Source organism: Emydura macquarii, unplaced genomic scaffold, assembly GCF_026122565.2.
Source record: "Emydura macquarii macquarii isolate MOO-44397 ecotype Brisbane River unplaced genomic scaffold, CSIRO-AGI_Emac_v2 contig_1253, whole genome shotgun sequence".
Taxonomy (NCBI): Eukaryota; Metazoa; Chordata; order Testudines; family Chelidae; genus Emydura; species Emydura macquarii.
Window position 1 is genome coordinate 48,178,327 of NW_027131390.1, and position 25,949 is coordinate 48,204,275.

The following is a 25,949-nucleotide window of genomic DNA, read 5'->3' on the forward strand; positions in this document are numbered from 1 at the left end:
CTCTGCCAGACTCAAAGCACTCCAGACCCTGAACTGACAAGCCTGTTCCTGGGAACCTCTGAACTGCATGGAGTGGTGAGATCAACCCCCTCCTCCTTCCCCCAACACAACTGATCTCTCTCTCTCAGTCCAGGTATAACTTTCTACTTTTGTAATCAAACCTGGGATAGCTTTCTCCAATACCCCAATTGTAATTGTGTAGTATTGTAAGTGTTTGATTGTTTTTCTCTCCTTGTATGGTATTACTATTAGTATCATAAGTTTTATATACCTAGCAATAAAATAACTGTTATAATCAAGCTGGTTGCCACTTTCTCTGTCTCTCTCTCCAAACTTTATGTTTTTCCTTTGTGTCCTTGGTCCCTATCTTGCTCTGTAGCAATGCTTCTCTTACCTAAGCCAAAGATCCCTGGAGTGCCCAAAAATCCTATGGGGTTTGCTCATCAAGGGGGTTATTGCTAGAACAATTGTGGTGTAAAGGGGCATATGAAGGGGACAGCCAGGAAGTGCTACTCTGCCTAGCCTATGGGGTCCAGGGGCAAATGAGGGTGCAGCTCAAGTGCTGTTTGACCCAGCCTGATTGATTCCAAGGGGCAATTAAGGGGAGTAGCCAAAAAGGTGCTGTTTGGACCCAGCCTGCTCTATTCTGGTGTGTTGCACAGGGACATATAAGGGTAGCCACTGAGAGTGTGGTGTCACCCAGCCTGCTGAGTTCAGGGACATATAAGGGGTCAGCTGAGAGCGCTGATAGCCCGGTCTGCTCAGACGCACTAAGTTGAGCTGAACTGTGTATGTGTGTGTGTGCGTATCTGTGGGGGGTTGTGCTGGAGGAACCCAGCCCTGAAAACCTTAGGTCCTGCAGGATACCTCCATTGGGAGGGGGCTTGTAGCCCATGAACACACAAGTAACACAAGCAGTGCATTAGTAGAATCACACCCCTAGAATCACACCCCCCTTCCAGGAAGGTAATCCTAATAAATGAGCATACCCCAAGGTGAAGGGCAAATCTGGTAACACTGGTTTGGTGAATAGGTGGAATGCAGTGGACATAATATATCTGGACTTCAATAAAGCTTTTGACATAGTCCCAAACAACATTCTGATAAGTAAGTTGGAGAAAAGGGGGCTCAGTGGGACTATCATTAAATGGATACATAATTGATTAAACAATTGCAAACAAAAAGTAGTTGCTAATGGAATGGTATCAAAATGGAAGGATGTCTCAAGTTGGATTCCACAGGGATCTGTTCTGGGTCCAGCATTGTTTAACATCTTCATCAATAATCTGGGTGTAGTAATAGAGAGCATGCTGATCAAATTTGCAGATGACGCAAAGCTGGGGAGGTTCAAATACTTTGGATGATAGAGCTAAAATTCAAAGGGATCTTGATAAATTGGAGAACTGGGCTATAGACAACAAAACAAAATTCAACAAAAGACAAATGTAAGGTGCTACACTTAGGAAAGAAAAACCAAATGCACAAATACAGAATGGGGGATAACTGGCTTGGTAGCAGCATTGCTGAGAAGGATTTGGTAGTTCTGGTGGATCAGAACCTTAACATTAGTCAACAATGCAATGCTGTTGCAAAAAAAAAAAAAATAAAAAAGGCAAATTCAATTTTATGTTGTATTAACAGAGGCATACACCATGTAAGTCATGAGAGGCGATAGTACCGCTCTACTTACTGCTAGTTAGGCCTCAGCTGGAATACTGTATCCAATTTTGGTCACCAATGTACAGAAAAAATGTGGAGAAACTGGAAAGGATCCAGAGGCTGGTGACTAAGATGATCAAAGGGATGGAATGCAAGCCGTATGATCAAAGGCTGAAGGAACTTTGCCAGAAGCTGGGAAAGGGCGAGAGAGGATGGATCACTATCACTTGATGATTACTGGTTCTGTTCATTCCCTCTGAAGCACCTGGCATTGGCCACAGTTGAAAGACAGGACACTGGGCTGGATGGATCATTGGTCTGACCCAGTATGGCTGTTTCTATGTTCTTATGAACTGGGTATGTTTAGTTTGCAAAGAGGAGATTAAGGAGGGACATGATAACAGTCTTCAAATACCTGAAAAAAGATGGAGAAAAGTTGTTCTATTGCCACAAAGAATAGGACTAGTGGCAATGGGTTCAAACTACAGCATAGCAGATTTAGACTAAATCTCAGGAAAAACTTCCTAAGTGTAAGAACGGTAGGACTATGGAACAGTCTGCTAAGGGAGGTTGTGGAAGTTCCTTCACTAGAGATTTTCAAAAGGAGGCTGGACGGCTGTCTGTCTTGGATGGTTTAGACTCAACAAATTCTGCATCTTGGCAGATGGTAGGTGACCCTTACGGTCCCTACTAACCCTATGTTTCTATGATTCTATAGCAGCCTGTGCTCTACTTGTTTACTATCAGACATGCTGGTACTGAAGTCACTGTAACCATCAATGCACCATTTAAAGTAGTACAGGTCATGCAGTACTTTTTTTAAGGTTTGGCATCAGTTGTGGATCCCTTAAACTCCGATGTACTACAGGACAAAATTATTTTTCATAAAAGTTTAACAGCTGCAAACAGAGTCTTCATATTACTGTTGACATCAGTGCTTTCTTCCGCTTTTATTAGTGCCATGTCTTTTGCAGCTTTTAAGGATATGCACCATGATTCATTTCTGAAGATAGGATTGCTGAAAATGACATCCATATCCCACAGTTCATCTTCAATAATTGCTTTAAGAGCCTTTCTGCTGAACATTTGTTCCTCTTCAATCCCATTCAAAGCACATATTTCTCTATACTTAGCCTCTGCACTGGCCATTGCCACCACTTTCCCCTCCATTAGTGCCTCTCTAAAGCAATTTATGAACTTCAGCTGAGTCATACAGTTTGCAGTAGTAAAATCAGTGTTTGTTTGTTACTTTTATCTTTTGACTCAATACATTACATACATTCTCTGGGTAGCACTCAGTGTGATACCAAATATCACGTGCCTGGGCATCTTTGGGTCAATGCACCAACTTTACTTTCCATGCAACATTCTCAGTAAGAATAAATACTTCATACAGATTCTCACCTGTCACACATGTTGGAATTGTACTTAATGGATGACTTTGGGCTTACCAGAGAAGAAGCAGATTTTCTCAAGATGCATGACATAGGACCTACTATAAGGCAAATCTCACCCACAGCTGGCACTTGCCCTAGTATCTTCAACTTTCTCCTGATGCTCGCTTTATGTACTTCCTCTCCAACTTTGCCAAATTCAGTTTATGGGTGCACTTATTAGGGTATGTAAGGTGCTACCAAGCACTGTGTTTAATCAAATCATCCATTGTGGTTATTCTCCAAAGTTTCAGCTACTAGTTGATACTCTGTCTCCCCACTGATGCATAAAAAGATCAAGACCAAAGTGAAACAAAGGACTTTGTAATAAATTACTTTGGGATTGTAATTATGTCATATAATGTATGTTAGGTAAGTACATGCATACTTTTAGCAGATGGACTCCAGGAATTTCTCGATGGATGCTGATGTCTTAACTAGTACCTCATTAAAACTCTTTTAGAATCATAAACAAATCTGATAATCAATACCACTTAACAGGCTTTTTGCTGATGATGGCAAATCATCTTGAAGCACTCCATCCATTTATATAATCTAACATTAAAAAAAATTCATCAAGTAATATGTTCTGAGCATTAACTGATAACAAAATTTTCAGTAAAGAGTACAAGTAACTTTCTGAGGGTACACATTTGACATGCCTGTGTTAAAGTATAATTAAACACTGATTTTTTTAAAAACTTTTTTTTAAAATAAAGCGCTACACAACTGTTCTAGGTTTGTCATGTTTGGTAGCCTTGTCTTAGTGGGAGAAAGAGCTTTTGAATGATACTCACCTTGACCCATTTCTCGCCATGCTGTATTATGAAAATTTTCACCAAGAGACCAGGAGCTGGAGGTAGGGGCAGAAAGTGATACCACTGAAATTATGTTTCTGTAGATTTTTATTAAATCAGATGACAATTCCCTTTCCTTTCTATTATTTACTTGCCCACAAAATTACACATGGTCCTAGACTGAATATAGAATATATATATATATAAATTTACTTACAATTCTATTGATCTGAAAGTTCACTTGTAACAACAGCAACACAATTTTCAGAAAGAAATGTGATTTGAAAGTTGACTGTGTCCCTTTAATAACCAAATGTTAAGACAGTCTGATAACAAAGTGATAGGTTTTACCAAGGTTCCCCTGAAGATGAACAACAATTATAATACAAATGAATGTAATGCATCCTAATCATTTCGAATTGGGAAATATAAAAAATGATGACACTGAACTGCTTTCGAGAAGATAAGCACCTTATTGCAGTTCAGCAAAAGTTTACCGATCTGGTAACTAAAAAGTTACAAAAATACATTTCAGGAATATGTGACTATTGTACATTCAAACAGCAGGCAGAGAGCAATTTTGCCTACTTTAAGGTTTGCTACCTAACACAAATATACAAAAACCCCATTGAAGAGAATGGGTTACATACCTGTTGCATAATATGTTTAATAGGTTAACAAATTTAATATTTGCAGACATAAGCTTTCGAGAGATTTCGGCTCTCTTCTTCAGATGCAGTAATACAGAAAATAGGTAACACAGAGGCATCTTATAGATATCCAGGTGCATTGTGAACAATGGGGGAGGTGGAGTCCGGTACTTAAGACCTAATGACGACCATTGAGTAGGAGGTGAGAATGGGTGAGCAAAGTAATTTACCTTCAGTAGTGAGATAGCCACTCCAAATCTCTGTTTAACCCAGTTTGAATGTGTCAAGTTTACAGACTAACACGGCTACCCCTCTGGAAATGTTTAATAGAGTTATTCATGATGAATAAGCTCTATCTCAACACCTGGCCCAATACGCCACATAAGAACAATATTGCCTTAGCATGGGAAGGGCAAGATGAACTAAATACATGTTTTCTATTGTTAATTTCTATAGTTGTATATGAATAATAGCATGTAACAACACATCAGATGAGATATGAACTACATGATTTTTTCTTCAAATGTTCAATAATAGATTGTCCAACATTTCACTTGGCATTAACATTAAACTAACTAGTGTCCTTTACTTTTCTTTTTGAAGGCTGTTTTTACTTGCACTACATCATTTATCAGAGACCTTTGTCCAAAACGAGCAACTAAATATAACTGATAAACATGCTAATCATTTCTCAGATAATTCCTTTAATACTCTGGTGGATTCCACCTGGCCCGGATTCTTATAAATTCATTTTCCCTAAATAGGGATTAATTTTTTTATTTTAACAATTGTGTTACTTCTATCATCCACTTTTTTCCTAGTTAACTGGCAAAAATGTATAGTCCTTCAGACATTTTTGTCAGTGGTTCTCCTTCCTTGCTCTAGACATATCTGGCCTAATTCACTACCGGATTCCCCCAGTTCTACCCCAGATTCTCCCCTGTGCCAATAGCCATTGGAGGGATGAGATGGTGCAGGCTCAAGAATTGGTTACAACTCCCTAATTCTCTGGGCCAATCTGTGTTTGCCCTGACATAGGTAGGGTCTGCTATACTTATGTCAGCTGGCTATAGTCCTTAAGAGATCTTACACCAGCTGGGACTGGCATAAAACTAGAGTAATGGTGAATCAGATCCATTATGTAAACAAATCTACTGTCACAGCTTGTCACATTCATGCATTTTTCACTTGTTCCTATATATATTTATCGCATGCTAGGGCACTTGTTATGACATGCTAGCATATTTATGAAGTGGGAGGGGTGGGGAACAAAATCTCAGTGCTACATGCAGTGCACAAAGTGTTCTTTATACAGTATCTTAAAAAAAACGCTTTAAAAATGCATTATTGATGTTTTATGGGTGAAATATTATGGCAAGTCCAGTCATCAACATCAGGAAATTCATGAATATTGCACCTTAAATACATCTGAAAATTTGGTATTGTGTACAGAAATTAAATGACTGCTATAAAAAAGGGAATGATAAACCATCCTGAAGAAAAATCTAGAGACTTCTGTCTCACTTACTTTCCTAACCAGTGTATCTGGACATTTAAAATTATAGTGTTAGAAAATCTCCAGGGAGGTATATTTTGAAAGATTAAGAAGGCAATTAACTGGCAGAGGAACTAGCAGACAATTCTGTTGGGAATAGTCCAACAAGTAAAATGAACTCAAGAAATTCAGTCTCAGCATTCCAATAAACAAACTCCAGGGAATTTACTTTCCTCCTGAACAACTTGTCTATTTTTCAGTAATTTTTAAACAACCTCACTGTGACACTCTGTGCCTCAAAACAGCATCCTGGAACCCCATATTCACCACTGTCATATAATTATGATATGTTTTGTACAAAGTATGCCTTGTAAGGTATCATTTTAAAAGTCTTGATCTACTAAACATTAATATCCTGTTGGATTGTATGTACCATCATTGTATGTGAAGTTATGAAGTATGATATATAGGTTACTAAAATATGATGTGAAGCGGAAAAACACCCACAAACCAGCCTTAAGCCAGCCTTTCAGGTATAACAATGAAGTAGCCAGACAGTATTAATGGATCACCAACACCCATCAAGGAAAGAATTCACTATCTCAGGGACTGTTTACAATGAAGACTTCACAGAGTAATCACATACGCAATGGGCACTTCTTGACCAATTGGGCACCTCCCGACATCATAGCCAGAGAACTTTACAGCAAGCTGGAAGAAGCTATAAAAGAGGGGAAGTGACATCATTGCTTGGCTTCACTCCCCCCACAACTAAACACCTGGAAATACAGCTGGAGGAAAAAGACGTTTGACTGTGAAGGGAGTCCCAGGCTGGAGAAGCCCGTGTATTAAGAATCTGTATCCTGCTTGTACCATCTGTCAGGGTGATACATTGCTTTATTCAAATCCTGTTTAGTTTGTCAAACTTAGACTGTAAATATACTTTTGTTTCCTAAGTAACCAAATCTGATCTTTTATGCATACCACCTATAATCATTTAAAATCCAACTTTCTGTAGTTAATAAAACAGTGTGATTTGGTTGAAGAATTGGGAAATCTGCTCATGTTACAAAGGCTGGTGAACGTCCACTTTCCTTTGAAGACATGGCGAACTGGATACTGAACTTACACTGGCCAGGCTTCTGACCAGTGCAAGACGGTACAGTACCGGGGTGCAAGACCGAAAAGCTGGGGGGAATTGACTGGTGCCTCTATTGCTGGTTCGAGAGTGGCTGGGGAAAGCATTCAGGTAACTCAGTTGGATGTGTCCCTGCCTCTGGATGTCTGTGTAAGTGCAATACCTGCTAGAGATTTGTAGCTTGACAACAGCATCACAGTGTGAGAGGCAACCCAGACAAACATTAATGCAATCTAACTGAGTCTAGGGCTCCACAGGCTGTTGGGCTAGGTGATAACAGCACCTGGCAGGGTCTACTGCTTGTCACTAGTATGGCATTGTGAGAGACAGCCTAGGGTGGAGAGTTAAGGGAGCATAGCAGTCTCATTTCCACAGTTCCAGGTTGCAATCTAGGGGAACTGGTAGCATCTTATGTTCTCTTTTAACCTTGCCAACATTTGGGCAGCTCATGGAATTTACCAGAACAGAGATTTTAGGGAATTAAGCTAAAGAAAATATATTTGCAGTTAAGAGAGAAAAAGAAAAATGCAATCAGGAGTGGTATTGTATCTTTTTAAAACAATTCTATTTTTATGCATTGTGAACATACTCCGACCTGGATAATTATAGGCCTCTCAGCCTGACATCGATCCCAGACAAGATAATGGAGCAGTTGATGTGAGACTATTAATAAAGAATTTTAAAAGGTTTATGTAATTAATACAAACCAACATTTATTTATAGAAAATAGATCCTGTCCCACTAACAGTATATTTTTTATGAGATCACAAGTTTGGTTGACAAAGGTAATAGTGTTCACATAATATACGTTGACTTGGCACTGCATGTCATTTTGATTAGAAAGCTAGAATGATATAAAATTAATATGGCACACATTAAAGGGATCAAAACTGGCTAATTGATAGTTCTCAAAATGTAACCTTAAACAAGGAATCGTCATCAAGTAGGTACATTTCCAGTGATGTCCTACAGGGACTGGTTCTTGGCCATATGCTATTTAACATTTTTATCAATGACCTGGAAGAAAACCAAATCACAACGCTGGCAGATGACACAAAAATTGGGGGGAGCGGTAAATAATGAGGAGGACAGATCACTGATACAATGCAATCTGGATCACTTGGAAAACTGAGGGCAAGCAAACAATACAAATTTCAGTATGGCTAAATATAAATGTATACATATAGGAACAAAGAATACAGGCCATAGTTACAGGGTGGGGAACACTATCCTGAGAAGTAGAGACTCTAAAAGAGATTTTGGGGTTACGGTGGATAATCAGCTGAATATGAGCTCCCACTGTCACATTGTGGCCAAAAGAGTTAATGCAATCCTGGGATGCATTTACAAGTGACTCTCAGGTAGGAGTTGAGAGACTATTTTGCCTCTGTATTTGGCACACATGTGACCACTGCTGGAATCCTGGGTCCAATTCTGGTATCCATAGTTCAAGAAGGATGTTGAAAAATTGGAAAGGATTCAGAGAAGAGCCATGAGAATGATTAAAGGAATAGAAAAACATGCCTTATAGCGGTACACTCAAGGAGCTTCATCTATTTAGCTTAACAAGGGGAAGGTTAAGGGGTGACTTGTTTACAGTCTATAAGTATCTACATGGGGAACAAGTATTTAATAACGAGCTCTTCAATCTAGCAAAGAAAGGTATAAAACTATCTTATGGCTGGAAGTTGAAGCTAGACAAATTCAGACCAGAAACAACGTGTATATTTTTGACAGGGAGGGTAATTAACCATTGTATCAATTTACGAAAGGTCATGGTGGCTTCTCCATCACTGACAATTTTTAAGTCAAGCCTGGATGTTTTTTCCTAAAAGATCTGCTCTAGAAAATATTTGGGCGAAGTTCTATGGCCTGTGTTTAATAGGAAGTCAGACTAGATGATGACAATGGTCCCTTCTGGCCTTGGAATCTATGAAGTTATGTGTACACACGCAGTACAAGAGATATGCAATAAAAATACAACATAGTTATGTATCCATATAGCATGGTGATGGGCAATATATAAGAATCTAAACAGAATATAAGTAGGATTGATCTCTATTTTCATACTTCTGATGGTTGGCAAAAAGGCAATATTCAATGCAGCAGTGTACAAACCCATTATCATTAATTATACAGGGTCTCAGTCACCATTTTATTCAACTGTAATTCTATTAACTTCAATGGAGTAACAGCAGTGTAAACCTGGAGGAACGCAGTGAGGAAATCAGGCTCATATTTGGTGAAATTAACATATCTAACAAATCCAGCCATTAGTTTATTGAACAGTCAGAAAATGATCGCCATTAAAAAGTCAACATTTAGCAATATTAGATAGTTCCCAGATATTTCCATTCTAAAAGTAGGAAAAACAATGGTATCTTAGACAGGGGAGTAGGGGTGAGTTGAACCTCCTCAAGGACGCATAATCCTTCCCCGAGTTTTGCAGTTCATGGCGATGTAGATGCTCTTATGGGGCAGCCTGCTTCATTGGACTATCTAGCCCATTCAATAGACTGGAGCAGAGGTTGGGATGTGCAGCTACAACTTGTTGCCCTCTGTTAGGTATTGTGCACCCCTGCAGTCTCAGAGAGGAAGCAGTCCCTACACTCTCCTAAGCACAAGAGTTGCTATTATCTCTGCTCTTCATGTAAGGTGTACAAGGTAGTGGAAGATTCTCTGAGCCCTCTTCTCTACACAGCACCTGCAAAAAGGTCCATCATAATCTGGCTCTTTGTGTGGGCAAGCACTGATTTTACTGGCCATTTAAAGGGTGCTCTGTGACACATTCCATAGTATTTGAGTAGCTCACATACTAGATATTAAGGAATTTAATCTTCACATCAATAATTTCTGAGTAGAAATTTTATGTGAATGATTTGAGGAGCACTTTGCATTACTCTTGTCATTATTTCATTATGTAAGTTACTCAGTTCCATATTTGTATGGCTCACATTTTATTTATATCTATGCAATGCCCTCTTTTTGCTAATGCACCTCACTTTCTCTTGTCTTTATTACCCTTTGGTACTGATAAATGTCATTCAATAATTCTGCAAACTTCCTCACAATATATTACACACACATGCACCCTTATACATGTAAACTTGACCTGAAGTTCTACAGGGCATACATATTTGCATATTTCCCTTCTCTAAAGATCTATGACAGACACTGCAGTTCAAGTACTACGCTCACCTTAATGGCAAAATAAATAAATAAATAAATAATAAAAAATAAAAAAACAGTTTCAACAGTTTAAAATGTTCAGACAGGGGAAAATGCCTCAACAAATTTGTTTCAAACTTTTCAAATACATTCATCTCATGGATAAAACCCATATGAGATCCATCAACCCAAAATATATTCGGGGGATAGAGTTATGTATAATCAAAATACCACTGCTATTGTGCTGTATTATAAAGTGTGGCAAAACACCCCCTCAGTCTTGCCAGGTAACAACCATCTCCTCTGGTGGACCGGGTGTGGGGTAAATCTGCCCCACCCTGGATGAGTCCTTGGCCTTGGTTTGGCCTATGGAATGCCCCTCCATCCTACTGGGAGGGAGGGAATCAGTAAGTTTATATCGCCCAGACCCCAGGGAGTACCTTTGTCTGGCTCCTCTGCTGGAGCTGTAGACCTGGCGGTGTCGCCCTAGGGCCAGAGTGATCTCAGTCTTTCCCCCAACCTGCTGTCTGGGTTTTTTTTTCCCCCCCTTCTCTTCTGCTGCTCCCCTCCTGGGGAGAAGCACTATCTCCTATTTTTGGGGAAGTCTCTCCTCCCGCTGCCACAAGCCTTCTGGCAGCTTGTGTGTGTACCCCCCACTTTCTCCCCACTCTCTAGCTGAGGTGGGGTTTTAACAGGCCTGGAGTAGCTTTTGATTTGGCTCAGGTATTTCTAATTAACCTGCAGTAACCTCTCTCCTGCCTGCAGAGAAAAGGGCCTTTAACACTCTAAGGCTGACACACACCTGCCCTCAAGTACCTTTTGTAGTCCTCTGGTCTGACTTTATCACAAAGAGACGAAGTTAAAAACTTAAATGTCTTTATGTATGACTGGACTTTAAATTAAATGTTTAGGATTTTTGTTTGTTTTTACCATTTTGTTGTTACAATTCATCTTATATTCTAGACCTACAAAGGAAGGGTAGGTAATTTCTTTTAAGTTTCCCTTCCTGTATACAATGATAAAGTAATGTATAATGTAACAACTTTTTAATATATGCATTACATTATCAAGTAAGCAGCTTAAGAAAAAGGAAAGCCTAGAAGCATTAACAAATTAATTTGCAATTTGTACAGTATAGTATCAAAGAAAGTAAAAAGTGCTTTACTATATTAATTATAAAACATTAATTATTGGCAAAACTAATTCTTCATTTAAAATAGTATAGACAACCATGGGCATTATTTTTGAGTGGCATCTTCATATGACCAGTATTACAAACACTTTGCATTACTCTTGAAATTATTCCATTATGTAAGTCACTTATTTATCTTAAGTTTGATTCATTTATTTTAACTTAGTGCCTTCTTTTTGCCATGATATTTTCTCCTTTTCTCTTTTTTTATTATATCATACATAGAAAACTTTGGTTCTGATGACAATTCATTCAACAATGCTTTAGACTTCCCCAAACTACAGTCTTCCTACAATATTGGCAAGCTGTATGTATGCTGACTCAAATATACATGAAAACATGATTGAATCATCTACAGGGTATATTTACATTGTTCTCTCTTTGCTCTTTCCAAAGAAATATTATCTTCTTTTCTTATGCATCTCAACATGCAGAAATTTGCTGTCAAGTAGCAGACAACTTAATGAATGGGAACTAGAATCAAAGCAAAGCCTCTTGGATATAAACTCCTTTTTGTACATGATTCTACAATGAAATTAATAGAGTTAAACAAATACAGTGAAACTACTCCATTGCTGTTTGATCTGGAACTTCACTGAGTGACATTCAGATGCAGATTTGATTACGTTGGTTGTGCCATATCACATAACAGGACAGAACACAAGATGGTGCTTCTGAAAGCCAGCACACCAAAACAACAACAAAATTAAATCTACACCTCATTTGATACATCCAATGAAAGAAGTGACTTCCAATCACTACTGACCTCAATTCAACCAACCAAACTAGAGGTCTTTGTCATGTCACTTAGGGCTGGTTCACACTTACCGCGCGATTCGGCGACAGTTGATGGGAGTTACGCAAACTACGCAGAGTAATCCCCTCTATGGACTGCATGCACTTCTCTATTATGAAGCACACACACACGAAAAGGAAGCAAAGAAGCAGCAAAACAGAGGTGTGATGGAGCAGAGAGGTCTCACATTAGCAGAAGAGGTTAAAGAAAGCCAGTGGGCCCATCTAGTCCCACCCTGCTACACCTGCAGCTCTGCCAAGCCTAAGAAAAATAAAAAGAAAGAATCTGGCTCAGTTCAGGGATGACAGGCAAGGAAACAGTATGGAGCTGTGCCTCACTGCAATAGGGGAGATTTGCTGGTGGAGAAACAGGTCTTATAGCCAGGGCAGCCACTGGGGGAGAAGCACTTAGCTCCCAATAGAGAGAGTGACACTCAACTAAGTAACTGTTTAGGAGACTGGGGATGACCTTTAGTGAACTGACTTTACTTTTTGCTTAGGAACATTTTGGGGCTAAGCCCCTTCAGCTCCCTGAAGGGGTTAAAACTGTAGGAAAGTCCAGTGAATACAGAAGACAGAGACTTCCTCCTATCTTTGTCTCCCTGGAGAGACCCTTGGCTACATCAGGATGCTGGGAAGGGCACAAGGGGGCACTATTCTAGCCACGCCATTACAAATTTGGTGAAGAATGTGGGCAATGAACCAGTCTCTGTGCAAGGGAGTTGGTCAAGCCTTTAAAAAGGGCCCTAAAGTGAACGACCATCCTCCTCCTCTTAACCCCATTGCTGAATGGATATGGATCAACTACTAAAATGGATGACTGAGCAGAATGCTCATTTCCAAAAGTGACAGCAACTCTTCCAAAAAAATGGCCAACCAGCAGCAGCAGTTAATCCATGACCAAACAGCCCAACAGCAGCAGCAGCTAATAGAGCAAGTGGTCAACATACTACAGCTGTCCACCACGGTGGGGCCAGTGAGCCTCAATCTTCCATGGACCCTGTTCCTGTCAGGCTTACAAAGATAGGGCCTGCCATAGGTGCCGATTCTCTGGAAAAAATAGGGGGTGCTCAGCACTCATCGGGGCTGGACTGGCCAATGATCCGGTGCCCTTCAGGGATGGTGCTTCATAGCCCATCACCTCATCACCTAAGGAGGTAGAAAATGCTGGCTCTAATTTTAGCCCAGTTTTTTTGGCCCAGAGTCTATAAGGAAATTCTCAGCTTCTGTGCCTCATGCCTGGAGTGCCAGCTCCTGGGTCCTCAGCCAACAGATAAAGCTCCCTCAGTTCACTAGCAGGAGGGCAATATAATCTTTGAGTGCATTGGAATATATGTACTCTGCCTCCCCCTTGAAAAGAGCACTGCAGGCTACCAGTTCATATTAGTGTTGATAGACTGTTACCCAGTAGTCTCAGGCCATACGCCTGTGCTCTAATGCCAAAGTGGTTGCTTCAGAACTTACGAAAACCAGATTGGGTACCGTGGGAGATTACAATACCAGGGAACAAGCTTTATGTCCCACACAATAAAGCACTATGTTTGCTGTTGAAAAAGATCCTCTGAATGTCTATCCACCATTCCCAAACAGACAGGCTAGTATATTGGTTCAATAGGATCCTAAAGTGTATGCTAAAGGAGGTTCATTGCTATGGACATCTGACACTGGGATCAATTACTCCCTCCTCTCCTGTTTGCCATATGAGAGGTACCATAGTCTTCCACCGACTTCTTGATGTTACAGCTATTATGTAATGTGGGAAGAACAGTCACCTTGAGCTAATAACATGGTATACTACATCCTTAACCTTTGGGAGACGCTTGAAGCTACAGGTTCATTGACCAGGGAGAACCGTTTACATGCCCAGAATACCCAAGAAGCAGTCTATAATAAAGAGGTTCTCTTATTATTTCAGTGCAGAATCAAAGCTGCTGGCCCACTAGCAAGGGCTTTATGAAGTGATATAATGATTTGGGCTGGTGAATTATGAAACTCTGCAACCACACAAGTGAAAATTCCAACAAATTTATCATGTGAATGCTCTAAAGCCATGGAAGGCCCAAGACAGTCTGTTTATAGTTCCCTACCTGCCGGAGCCTGAACTGGGTCCACAGGCCACCTGAACCTCAAAGCCTGGGATAATCAAAATTGGGAGCAATCTCACTTCAGAATAGAGGGCCCAGGCCCAGCAGTTGATCACTGCCTTCTCTGCAGTATTTTCTACTCAACCTGTAGGAGCCTGCAATAGAAGACCTCTCAAGGTCTATTTCAGTCCTATGATTCTATGAATGAACCCATCTAATTTTCCATGACTTCCAGGCCAAACCTGGACAATGAGTCTGAAATCCACGACTCTTTCCCCAGAGATTGAAAGAAACCATGAAACATGTGCGTGTGCATGCATACTTGAGCTAACACAGTATTTATATATGCCTCAGACATCTCTGTATCAAAATATTAAATCCTAGGCCAAAAAAAAAAAAAGAGTCTCAGAAGCCAAGAAACACAAGGCAAGTGGCAAAGTGGCACAGACATGAAAGTGTATTAAACCTTACCAGTGCTCCTCAGAGGTAGACTACAGAAAGTTGCATCATCAGTGTAATGTTAGGTAGGGCTGGCTTGTTATGAAAAGCAAAAATATTTCTACTACACTTCATTTAAGATATGCTTGCAAAGAAAATAAAGTAAGCTTTAAAATTCTCACACTGCAGACATTATATGCCCATCACATATTAGGCACATTAGGCACAAAATATTGGGTTTTTTTTATCATGACTAAGGCTGGATGGAAAACATGAATTCAGTTTTCCAAAAAATTGAGAGTTTGAGAAATCTGTGTTCTGAGACCTTTCCATTTCTTTTTTATTTTATTTTTAGTGAAAAAACAGAGACCCATCCCAGAGTTGTCCAGTGGTTAGGATAGGCACTCACCTTGTATATTGGAAAAGGAGGTTCTGATTCAGGCGAGCAGGTACTTGAAACTGGGTCCCCCACATAACAGGTAAGTGCCCTAAACACCAGGCTATAAAGTTAATTTCTCCTGTTGGAGCTGTTCCACTTCATATAAACAATTAAATATTAATTTAGCCAGAGAGTGAAAGACAGTGACTGGTAGTTAGTGCACTCATCTGGGACCCAGGAGATCCATGTTCAAATTCTTGCTCTAAGTTTGGCATAGCAGAGAGAAACCAGGTTTTCCATATCCCAGATGATGCCATAGTACTGGGCTATTGGTTATTCTGGAACCTGAGAAACATTGCAATGAAATTTTTTTCAAAACCAATGGGTTTTCCATGAAAGTTTTCAGTTTTGTCAAATCAGTATTTTCCAACCAAAAAACATGTCCAAAAATTACTAATCAGTTTCAACTGTGACCTGAGGGATAGTGCTTCCCTTTGCTTCATGCAAGCAAAAGATCCCACACATCCTCCACATGGAAGAGTGGAAAAGAGTGGTGACTTATAGGTTCTGTGGCAGACCCATTGCCACTTCAATGGAGCTAGAAGGAAAACTGCATCCTCTAAAAGAAGAATTAGGAGGAAAGTAAGTAAGTTAGCATTCACAACGTTCCCATTCCCCTAAGCCAGTTGTTTCCATGTAAAGGAATGTGAGGTCCTTTTGCTGTTCTTACATATATTTCTCAGTAAAGATTCAACAAGTCATAATGCATCGAAGAAATTTATTACATACGTTTTCTGGGGACTTGAGGGATTTTGCTAACTACATTCATAAAGTATTATCTAATGTACACACACTATTTCTAGTAAGGCGACAGTTCTTAAGTATCTGACAGAATCTTAACTCATCTCAAACAGCTGTATAAACTCCCCAGATTTGGGCACTTTAAAAAATGAGTTTTTAGACATTAAAGAGACAATGTCAGACAGATGGCTCATATATCAAATGGTGCCACAGAATGTGCAATTATGCAAACTGTTAGCTAATTTTTTCTCTCTGATTCACGAGAACAAGACCGAAAGCCTTCAGTGGAAGCCCTGAAAGAATGTCTGAAGGAAGAGTTTAAGTTCAACACCGTTTCCAGTTTATAGCAAATGGAGGACTATTAGGTACTTCTAAGGTACTAATAATATGCAGTTGGATTATCTAATTTGCAATTGCTCAAATAACATTTGCTCAGTTTTGAACTCTGTATGCAGGAATAGCAGGGTTAGTTGATAAAGACCCTGTTAAAAGTCTGGGTTTTCCTTAATACACAGAAGATGTCATCACTGCTCCATAGAAGTTTGGCAAACAGAGCATTTTTACCTGGAAGCTAAAATGTTTGGCTGTTAAAGGAAGAGACTCACAATTGACAACAAGCAACACTGTCTTTACATCCTAAACATGCAAGCAGTCTGAAGAGGATTCCATTTTAAATAAGAAGAAAACCACATGTAAATTGGATGATGAACCAGACTATAGCATTGACCTTTTAATTCTCCAAAACTAGACTTGAACACAAGTATAAAGCACAGAAGATCGCTGAGTCTTTGCAGATCTCTAATGTGTAATTTTAGAATGAGGGGATGTTATAACATTTTCTACAGCAAATCAATTTGCTTGAGTTCTCCAAGAGATTAAAAAATATATCTTCGCAGGAAGCCACTGATAATAATGGGGAAAACTACTATAATTAGATATAATGATGAGCTAATCCTTGAGGAAAAATATCTTTGACTCATCCTATCAGGAAAACCTATATCTCATTAAATCCTTTATATTTGCTTTTCTTTATTATCTCTAAAGTCATATGGCTACTCTGCCCAGACATAACTGTTTAGACCTATTCTTTGCCACTACAGAGTATCATGCAGGACTAAAAGGATTTCAGAGCATCCAATTACATGTAAACAGGAATATATGCTATCTTTTTAAAGAGTGTATGTAGAGATAGTTAGGGTGTTAGGCTGTCTCCCCAGCCCAGGAGAGACTAATGCCAACCTCAGAGTCTGTTCTTGCACTGACAACCTTAAGTAATCCCCAAAATAAAACAGTTCAACATAGGCCCAACAGCTACATTTCCCTGACCCAGAGACTTCCTTCCCAGAGCAACCCAGTCCCATGGTTTACCACAGGATTCAGCTAGTTTCCTGTAAATCCCACCGCCCACTCTTCCAGCCTTTATAGAAATCAGATGTTCATCAAGCAGTCACCTTACCCCTTTCTAGCTGGGTTTGATAATCCCTTTGACAAGGTCCAAACACCTGTTTTTGAAGTGGCTCTGCTCCTGAACAAAGCTAACTGATCTTAGGTCCCCTGGCTCTTAAGGGGGAGACCGCCTCTATTACAACAAACAAATGTATGTTTTACATAATATTGGACCATACACTTTATAAATATTATTCGTAGTCAACAATGCAAAGTGCTCCCTGGGGAGATTTTAAAAACAATTATGCAGACAGGTATGATCCAAAAGCAATGCAATAACATTTGGTGCCCAAAACCTTGAACAACTAGCTTTGAATGGAGCATTGTAACGGATGGTGCACACACAGATAACAAGAACACCAAGAAAATGTGATGGAATAGTTTCTCCATCAATTATTCTGCTTGAGATAAGAGGCATGCAAGTATTCCAATAAACCAGAAAAGTTTTTCACGACAAGCATTCAGATCTGATATTTAAACAAGAGGAAGAATGCTTCATTTCCTTATGTACAACTATAACAAAACATTTCAAATAAAATAAAAAGCAGGAATAAAAAACGTTAGCCTCTGATGCTATTATTAATTATTTTATGCTGCTGTAAAAGAACATGGCACTATAAATAGATGAATATGTTAAATAGGTCCCTATTAGATGCAGACTAACTTGGATGAGCACTACACAGTACCTATCTATTATACCTTGGCAAGCCAATTCTGTTCATTTTATTTCTCTTGAAGACCAATTTACACACTCTTTAAATGTCTATAAAGAACAGCTGTTAACATTAGAGGTACATACATTCAAACTCAATTACCATACAGTTTTTTTATGCCAAACTTCCAGCTATTTTTAATGGATATATTGAGAATGTTGGCCCATAACATATGCTTTTCACCTGGTTTGAAAATCCACTCTGACAAAATGAACTACAGAGAGGGAAAGGACATAGACACAGGCATTTATTCTTTTCTAATGTCCGGATACTCATCTCAGTTACTTCAACTGGTAAAAGGGACTATCTGGAGGAATTCACTGGATTCAATGAATTTATTCTAGATTTACACCAGAGCAGCAGAGATATGATTATGGCAGTAAGTAAATAGCATGCGAATCTCAGAGAAAGTATTCTATACATTTTATAGATGAGGGTTTAAGTCTTTTAGTCAAGGACTCAGCACAGTCCACTAGGCTGCCCAGTGCTTTTGACAACGGTTTTAGATGTTCAGCAAGAACAGTCCCTTCACTTTCAGCAAATTGCTGTCTATGACCTGTTGAAACATAAAATTCAATACTTATATATTAATAAACTGAATAAATTGTTAAGGTTCCTACCAGCTGACTGCTAGATCATGGACTTTTAAAGTGTGGCTCATCCTGTATACTCCAGATTTCAATGGTCGGGTGCATTCCTTGGCGCGAGCAAGGTAAGGGTTCACTTGAGTATCTATGGGAAACTCTGAATCCTAGGAAAAAAGAAAGAGGTATTAATTCTTGAGATTACTGCACAAGTTCATGTAACAAATGATTTATTAATTTATTTTTGCATGTGTACAGTTTTATCTAATTTTTCCATTGATCACTATTGGTTCTTCAATATTACTTCTAGTAAAATACACTCTGGCTCCAGTCCTGCAAACAATAAAGTACAAAGCTAAGCAAAAGTGTATTTGCAGGATTGGTGTCTAAGTGATAACACTGAGTATATGCAAAGACCTAATTATTTGTTCTTTTAAATATGTGTTCCATTGAGTATACTTCTGAAGCAATGTTAGTTGTTCAAAGTAGCCCAAACCCATCCCTTTGTCTCTGAATCTGAAAAGACTGCAGCTACACCACTCAACACAGCAGTTTATAAATTTTCAAAGCGAGAAGCAAATCTACACTGTAAATTGTGAAATATAATGGAAAATAATAACCAAGTTCTGCTGTCATTTATACACATGCACCTTAACTGAAATTTATGCAAGTACATGGATGTAAATAAAAGAAGAATTTGGTTTTGTACTTTAATTAAAATGACCATTTATGAACCTACTGATAGTGGCAACTATGTTGCTGAAAAGTGAAATTGGTTAAACCAGCAGCAGAGCAACACTATATAAAATTTAAACCAAATTTCTACGCCATAAATACCAGTTTCATAAATCACAGGATGAATGTCAGTTTACAATTTATTATGCAACATGTTATTCTTTAACCAGTAGCAATCCTTTGAGATTGTTTAGCCAGCATTACAGCAAGAAATTTAAGGACACTGTCAATTTAAAAATCTTGGATTCAGTCCTGCACTATAGCAAACTCATGTTCAAGCAAAGGTGATTTTAAGCCACTTTTTTCAATTTCCCCCAATCTTCAACCATTATTGCTTCCAGTGTAACTTAGAGCTGCCTATGCATTATAATTTGCACTCACTAAATCAGTCCTACTTAAGCTGTTTACCTTTTACTTACTCCTATTTGTTTACTTTTTTTATTTCTCTCAATTTGGACAATAAAAAAATTGAAGTCCATTTTCATTATCAGGTCTCAGAGCTGTAATGTTTGTGTTGCAAACATCATACAGGAGTCTTTATCAGTTAAAGATCAACTGTTTTCAACATAATTTGGAGAGGAAATAAAGATGAAAACATTTGTCTTGGTCTTCAGTTTTGTAAAAGCTTGTTTTTACTAAAAAAATATCTACATTTTGGTCAAAAAATGAGTGTTAGCAGTGTTACTTATGTTCACACTTATTTCATTAGCTCAGGTGAGTTTTTGCAAATGTAGTGTCACAGTTCAGGAAAACTACCCTTGTATTTCCCCCTTATGGTCCAGAAAGAAAACATACACTTAGGGTACATCTACACTGATGGCGCATCCTTCTTTTCGGCGGCAACTCACGGCGTTTTACCCTTCAGCGGCAACAACGAGGGGCCAGAACAAAAAGGTTTGCGGACACTATCCAGCCGCCAGGGGCTGGAACAAAAATGATCGCAGGCCGTATCCCAGCCGCTCGTGGGATGGACTAAAAAGGTTCGCAGGCCGTATGTTTGACACCCCTGTAATATTTAATCAGCAGACAAAAGATCCCCTCCTCCTGATCAGGCTTTAAAGGCTGAGTTCTTGGATACCCAGAGGAGTTTATATTTGCATACTCCTCTGCTGAGAGACTTCCTGTGAAACCTTCTTAACTTTAAAAAGTTCACATTGATTCAAATAGTCCTTTGAAACTCACCACACTTCCCAGGATTTACATTAGTCAGGCCTCCTCCCTAGAGAGGTTACATACTAACGTTTGCATTTTTAATATAATTAACTACAAAGATACTAAACCTTAATTCAAGGAGGTTTGTCCAGGATAGTGCAGAAAATTGACATCTGTCATATACAGCATTTCTCATAAGATCCTATGATACAACCTGTTAACATGTGTTTCATTGTGATCGGTCCTACTTTAAACCAGATACATCTTGCAGAAGCAAAGTGGAGATGTCAGGGTTCAATTGCAGAAGCAGGAATGGGGCTCATGGTCTGTGTTATATGTATAAAATTAGAACTTATATGGCATCCTGTGTATTTATTTTTGTTTTGCTTTTTCCCTCTGTAACCCTTGATCAAAAAGAGATGCTCAGTCTTTCTTTACAGTGGATACCACACAAGTTATTGTTTCAGGAGCAGAACACAACAGGCCTTTGTATTACAGAGTAATCCAAGTCTGATAATTATTCATTAATGTAGACTTCTAGGGACACATTTTTAAACAATTTGAGACTTGTTAGAACTTATTAAACCTGTATGCTTATGCATCTAAAATATCTGCAAAAGTGGTTTTTTGTATTCATGCTCATACCCATGTGTGAACAGATTCACCCTATTCCTTTGTTTTACCTCCCTCCTGTACCCTTTCTATGTCACTTGTCTTTTGAGACTCTAAGCTCTTTAGAACAGAGACTGTAGACCAGAACTTCATCTAAGGTAAACAGACAGATTTTACTGACTTCCATCACTAAGCATCTGGTTCTGCACCTTGTATATTTGTACAGCAGCCAGAAGGATACAGAGACAGTGAGTAACAGGGAGAACAGCTGAACTGAGGAAGTAGGAACACAATTTTGGCCTTACTTATTTCAGTGTGAGTTTTGCCATTGACTTCAATAGGGCCAGGATTTCACAAATCAACTCTGCAGCAAACTAAGAAACAAACTACTTTACTCCAATTGTTGTACAAAAAATGGAAATTCCTTTTGCACCAATGGAATCCCTGAACTTCCTGAAACAGGGCACTAAAATGGAGGGAAAAATCTGACACTGGGAAGCACAGGAGGGAAGGGAAGGAAAGAGAGTCTGGGCACAGCACTGCATCCCCTCAAGGAACTAGACACAGCTGACATATCCAGCCCTGCAAAGTGAAAACTATACTACAGTAAAACACCAGCATCACTTGAACTTTAATCATCCTGCACTGAAGAGTCCAATAAGCTGCAGCAAGGTTTCTAATGATGGAGAGGAAGGTTGAGAGGGGAGACCTGCACATCACCAGCTCTCTCAGGAAGAAAAATAGTGACCAGGGAGTGGGCAGGGAAGGAGAATCCAGTACACAAAGCTATTGAGAGGATCTAGCAGAGTGTATACTGGGCCGGAGATTACATCACCTCCAATAGAGACCCTCGAACTGGAATCAATAGCAGATGAGGGATGAAGGGGACAAGTGGCCTGGGATGTAGAACCACCGTCCTACAATATACTAGGAGCTGCAACTAAAAATGATGGGGTCAGAGATACCCACTGCCTTCAATTTCTTTGAAGGTGTTCCCTCTCCCCTTCCTGGATGAGAGGATTGCTGGCACTGTAAGGTTTCAAATGGTAAAAGCACTGCAGATGGGAAAATGTCCCAAAGAGAGGTATCTCCTGGCTGCATAATGAGAAACGTCCCAATCGAGTGCAGGAGAGAGGAGTAACACCGAGGTGCCGAATGCATTCTTGTGTAGATAGCTTCAGACACAGAAGCCCATCCACATCTGGAAGGGAGTCAATTATAGTAGGTTCAGAGGAGCCAGGAGCCTGGTGCAGAGAGTTATTGGCGCCTACACTGCTGGGAAACTACACAGATAGCGAAGGGTTAGTGGACAATTTTCATTTTATCCTTCTTTAGTGGCGTCTTCCTCCTCCCCCCATTTTTCTTCATTTCCTTGAGTGCTTCCTTCTTGTCCAAGTTGTCTTTAGAAATGCCAGGAAGAAGAGACTGAGTGAGAAGATGGCTAAACAGGTTCTAGGTTCTGACATCTATAGTTTTGCAATGTCTTCAATGACTTGTGAGCATCCACAACTTCTGAAAATTAAGTCATTTGTTATTTAGGCACCAAGGACCAGATTTACAAAGGTATGTAGGTGCCTAAAGAGGAAGAAAGCTGCTTTTGAAAATCCCACTAGGAGCCTAAGGACCTGTCCACACTAGGCAGCTACGTCAACGCTAGGTATGCAAGTTACGTTACATAGGTAATGTAATTGACGTTGATGTACCTTGTGTCAAGTAGCCGCACTGTCTTCCCTAAGTTATGCTGATGGGACACTTTCGTTGACATAGCTTACTATTCTCGTTCCAGTGGAGTATCAGCGTCGGCTCAGCAATTGACTGAGTGCACCTTCACCAAATCTGCTCAGTCAGTTGCTACTGCATCAATTGCTGCAGCATTGACACAGTTGCAAGTGAAGAGAAGCCCTAAGTAGGTAAAGTGCCTAAATCCACTGAAATCAATGGGATTTAGATATCGAATCTTTTTAGGCACTTCTGTAAATCCAGTAGGCATCTATCTGCTTCTTTAGGCACCTAGATAAATTTGAAAATCTGGCCCTAAAGCTCTGATCCAATGCCCATTGAAATCAACGGAAAGAATCCAACACCAACTTCAAAGGGCTTTCAATCAGATCCTTAACTATGGTGTTATAAGTACTTATCTTTCAGCATCAAAGTTTGAACTTTTTGCAGATATTTAAATTGCATGTGCGATTTCTAATAAAGCAAAGATACCATGGGGATGAGTGTTGTATAAAGACCTAGACTAGATTAGACTAGTCTGCATTGTATTAGACAATCAGTAATGAATTGCAGAAGAGAGATGGGCTCAAACTGCAAAAGTCAGAACTGGATTTCAAATGCCCACAAGTTCCATGGTGTCCAGATTAAGGATTTAGGTCTAACCATCATAAAGATGGGACTACTAGCAAAATTTTAACCTGATTACAGATTTCAAACATTCCAAGGGTTAGGATGTTTTGAGCCAGGGATTTCATTTAATCCCATCTTTAGTGATAAAATTGTCTTTCAAACTATCAGAAAAATAAAAAAATATTAATACATATCCTTTAGAAAGGCATATTTTATCTTTATCCAGGATATAATGCTAAACAGTCAATGTGTTTCTATCTCTATCTCCATATGGTTTTGCAGCCTCAATTCTCTGACCATGTAGACGCTTAAATATTTTCTAAAAAATAATCAGCCAGCTAGAAGATTTTATTACCGGCACTAATTTGTCTGGCTAAATGGGCTTTATTAAAAACAGATTGTCATTTAAGAAGGTCAGGAGAGCTCTAATTTTATACAATATACTTTAAGGACTTTAAAAAAAGTGCTTGTAACCTTAAAAGAATTCTAAAAAGACTCAGTTGTCCGTACATGTTTGCAACATTCCCCAAAATACACTGTTGAAAGTAGTTTTATACAATAAATTAGCTTATAGTGTTCTTTAAAATCCCCATCACCCACTAAGATTAAGGATGGAATAAGATCCACATGGTATAATCTGAGTATGTGCATACAGCAGGGATGCTGACATTCCTTTAGTGTCTGTTTGCACTAGTTCTTGAACTCAGTCATAGTTGCTCAGTTTTATGATTAAACTGATGGAATAAGCATAAGCCAATTAAATTCCAAAACTGCAGAGTATTAAAAGGATATCATTTTAATTCACGTTTTAAAACCTCTCTCTAATTCATGCTGCCTTGTAGAGTCCACTCACCACTTAGCATCCCCTCATGGCATAGGACAAGTCCATTAAGGAATGACATATCTGCTTCTTGCTCTACTAGCACCCCCTGTTGACAGTCACTCAGCTGCGGTGGTCATGTCTCTGTCTGGTAGTTTAGCCAATGACTCAGCCCACCATCCAGGTCACAGTCTTTAGTCCACCCCTTCCAGGGTCATTTGTGTCCAAACTAAATTCTAAAACTTTGTTTAACAGAAACAAAAAGCCTTCCACCCACTCTGGGGCATTTCTTCAACCCATCCTCAGTTCAGTCTGCTGCCCCCTTGCTGGGCACAAGTGTGAAGGGCTTACCTACCCCTTCCTTGGGGCTGGTAGAGGAACCCAAATCCTACCCCTGATACTGGGTTCCAGCCCAGGGCCTGGTACTAGGTTGGATCCTTTACCCACATTGCAGCTTTCCTTGGATTCTGTTCCCAGCTCTGCCACTGGCCTGCTGGGTGATCTTGAGCAAATCATTCCACTGCTGCATGCCTCATTTTCCCCATGTTTCAAATGGGGATAATGATATTGACCTCCTTTGTAAAGTGCTTTGAGATCTATAAGTTATTATTACTATTTATCACACAGATCTTACAAAGGAATGTAACAGACTGTGGGGAAAGTACTGTGACCAAGCTACTTCAGGTACTGAATATGCACAAAAAGGAAGACAAGAGAGACACTTGACAAGCTCTACATCAGTGATCTAAACAGACTATCAACTCATATCATGCATGAAGCTCCTAAAGAAAAGAAATCCACTTAATACTGCCAGACATTCTATAATGCTTTAACCACTGTCTGAAATATTATATTGAATTGATTTGATTACTAATATTGTAATAGCAAAGGCTGCCGGATACAGCAGGGAGATATTACTTGACCAAGCAGAGATGTTGGGGGAGATGGGGTTGGCAGCACACAGCTCAATGAGACAACAGCAAAACCTCATCCTTAGAGTTTTGCCTTGACTTTAATGAATGCAGGAGTTGGACCGAGAAAGATGCAGATGGTCAGCATTACTCATAATTTGGCTCCTAGACATTTGTAAATTCTCTTCCCTCTACAGTCTGTATCTTTTATAAAATTTTTCAGCAGCCATGTACTACATATTTCAATAATTTTGTTTTTCTTTTGCAAACGCACTTCTGAACAGTAACTTATCAGTATCTCAGAAGCTGGTTTTCCAGAGAAATACACATACAGAACTTTAGCAACATTGTTTATTGTAAGGATTTCTTCTTTGACTCAGGCTATTTCTACACAGTCCCACAATGTGGACTACAGAGGTGTGAACTATAGAGCACACCGAAGAATTGCACTGTAACTACTCCATGGGAATGCTGTTGGTGTGAACTCAAAAGGTACCTAGCTCACACTCCCATAGTCTTGTGTGAAAGAGGAATATGCTAATGTGAACTAGGAACCCTTTATTTTGAACCAGCAGCATCGCTATGGGACTGTAGGAGT

General features: G+C 39.4%; 1 protein-coding gene across 6 annotated transcripts in view; it reads right to left on the bottom strand.

Annotated features, from left to right (window-relative positions):
- The window catches only part of SPAG16 (sperm associated antigen 16), a 667,175-nt gene that overhangs the window by 540,031 nt on the left and 101,195 nt on the right, over window positions 1-25,949 (bottom strand). For all 6 annotated transcript variants that reach the window (XM_067548711.1, XM_067548708.1, XM_067548713.1 and 3 more), the window contains one exon: window positions 18,809-18,939. In XM_067548711.1, the coding sequence (XP_067404812.1) occupies window positions 18,809-18,939 (131 nt within the window). The remainder of the gene's footprint in view (window positions 1-18,808; window positions 18,940-25,949) is intronic.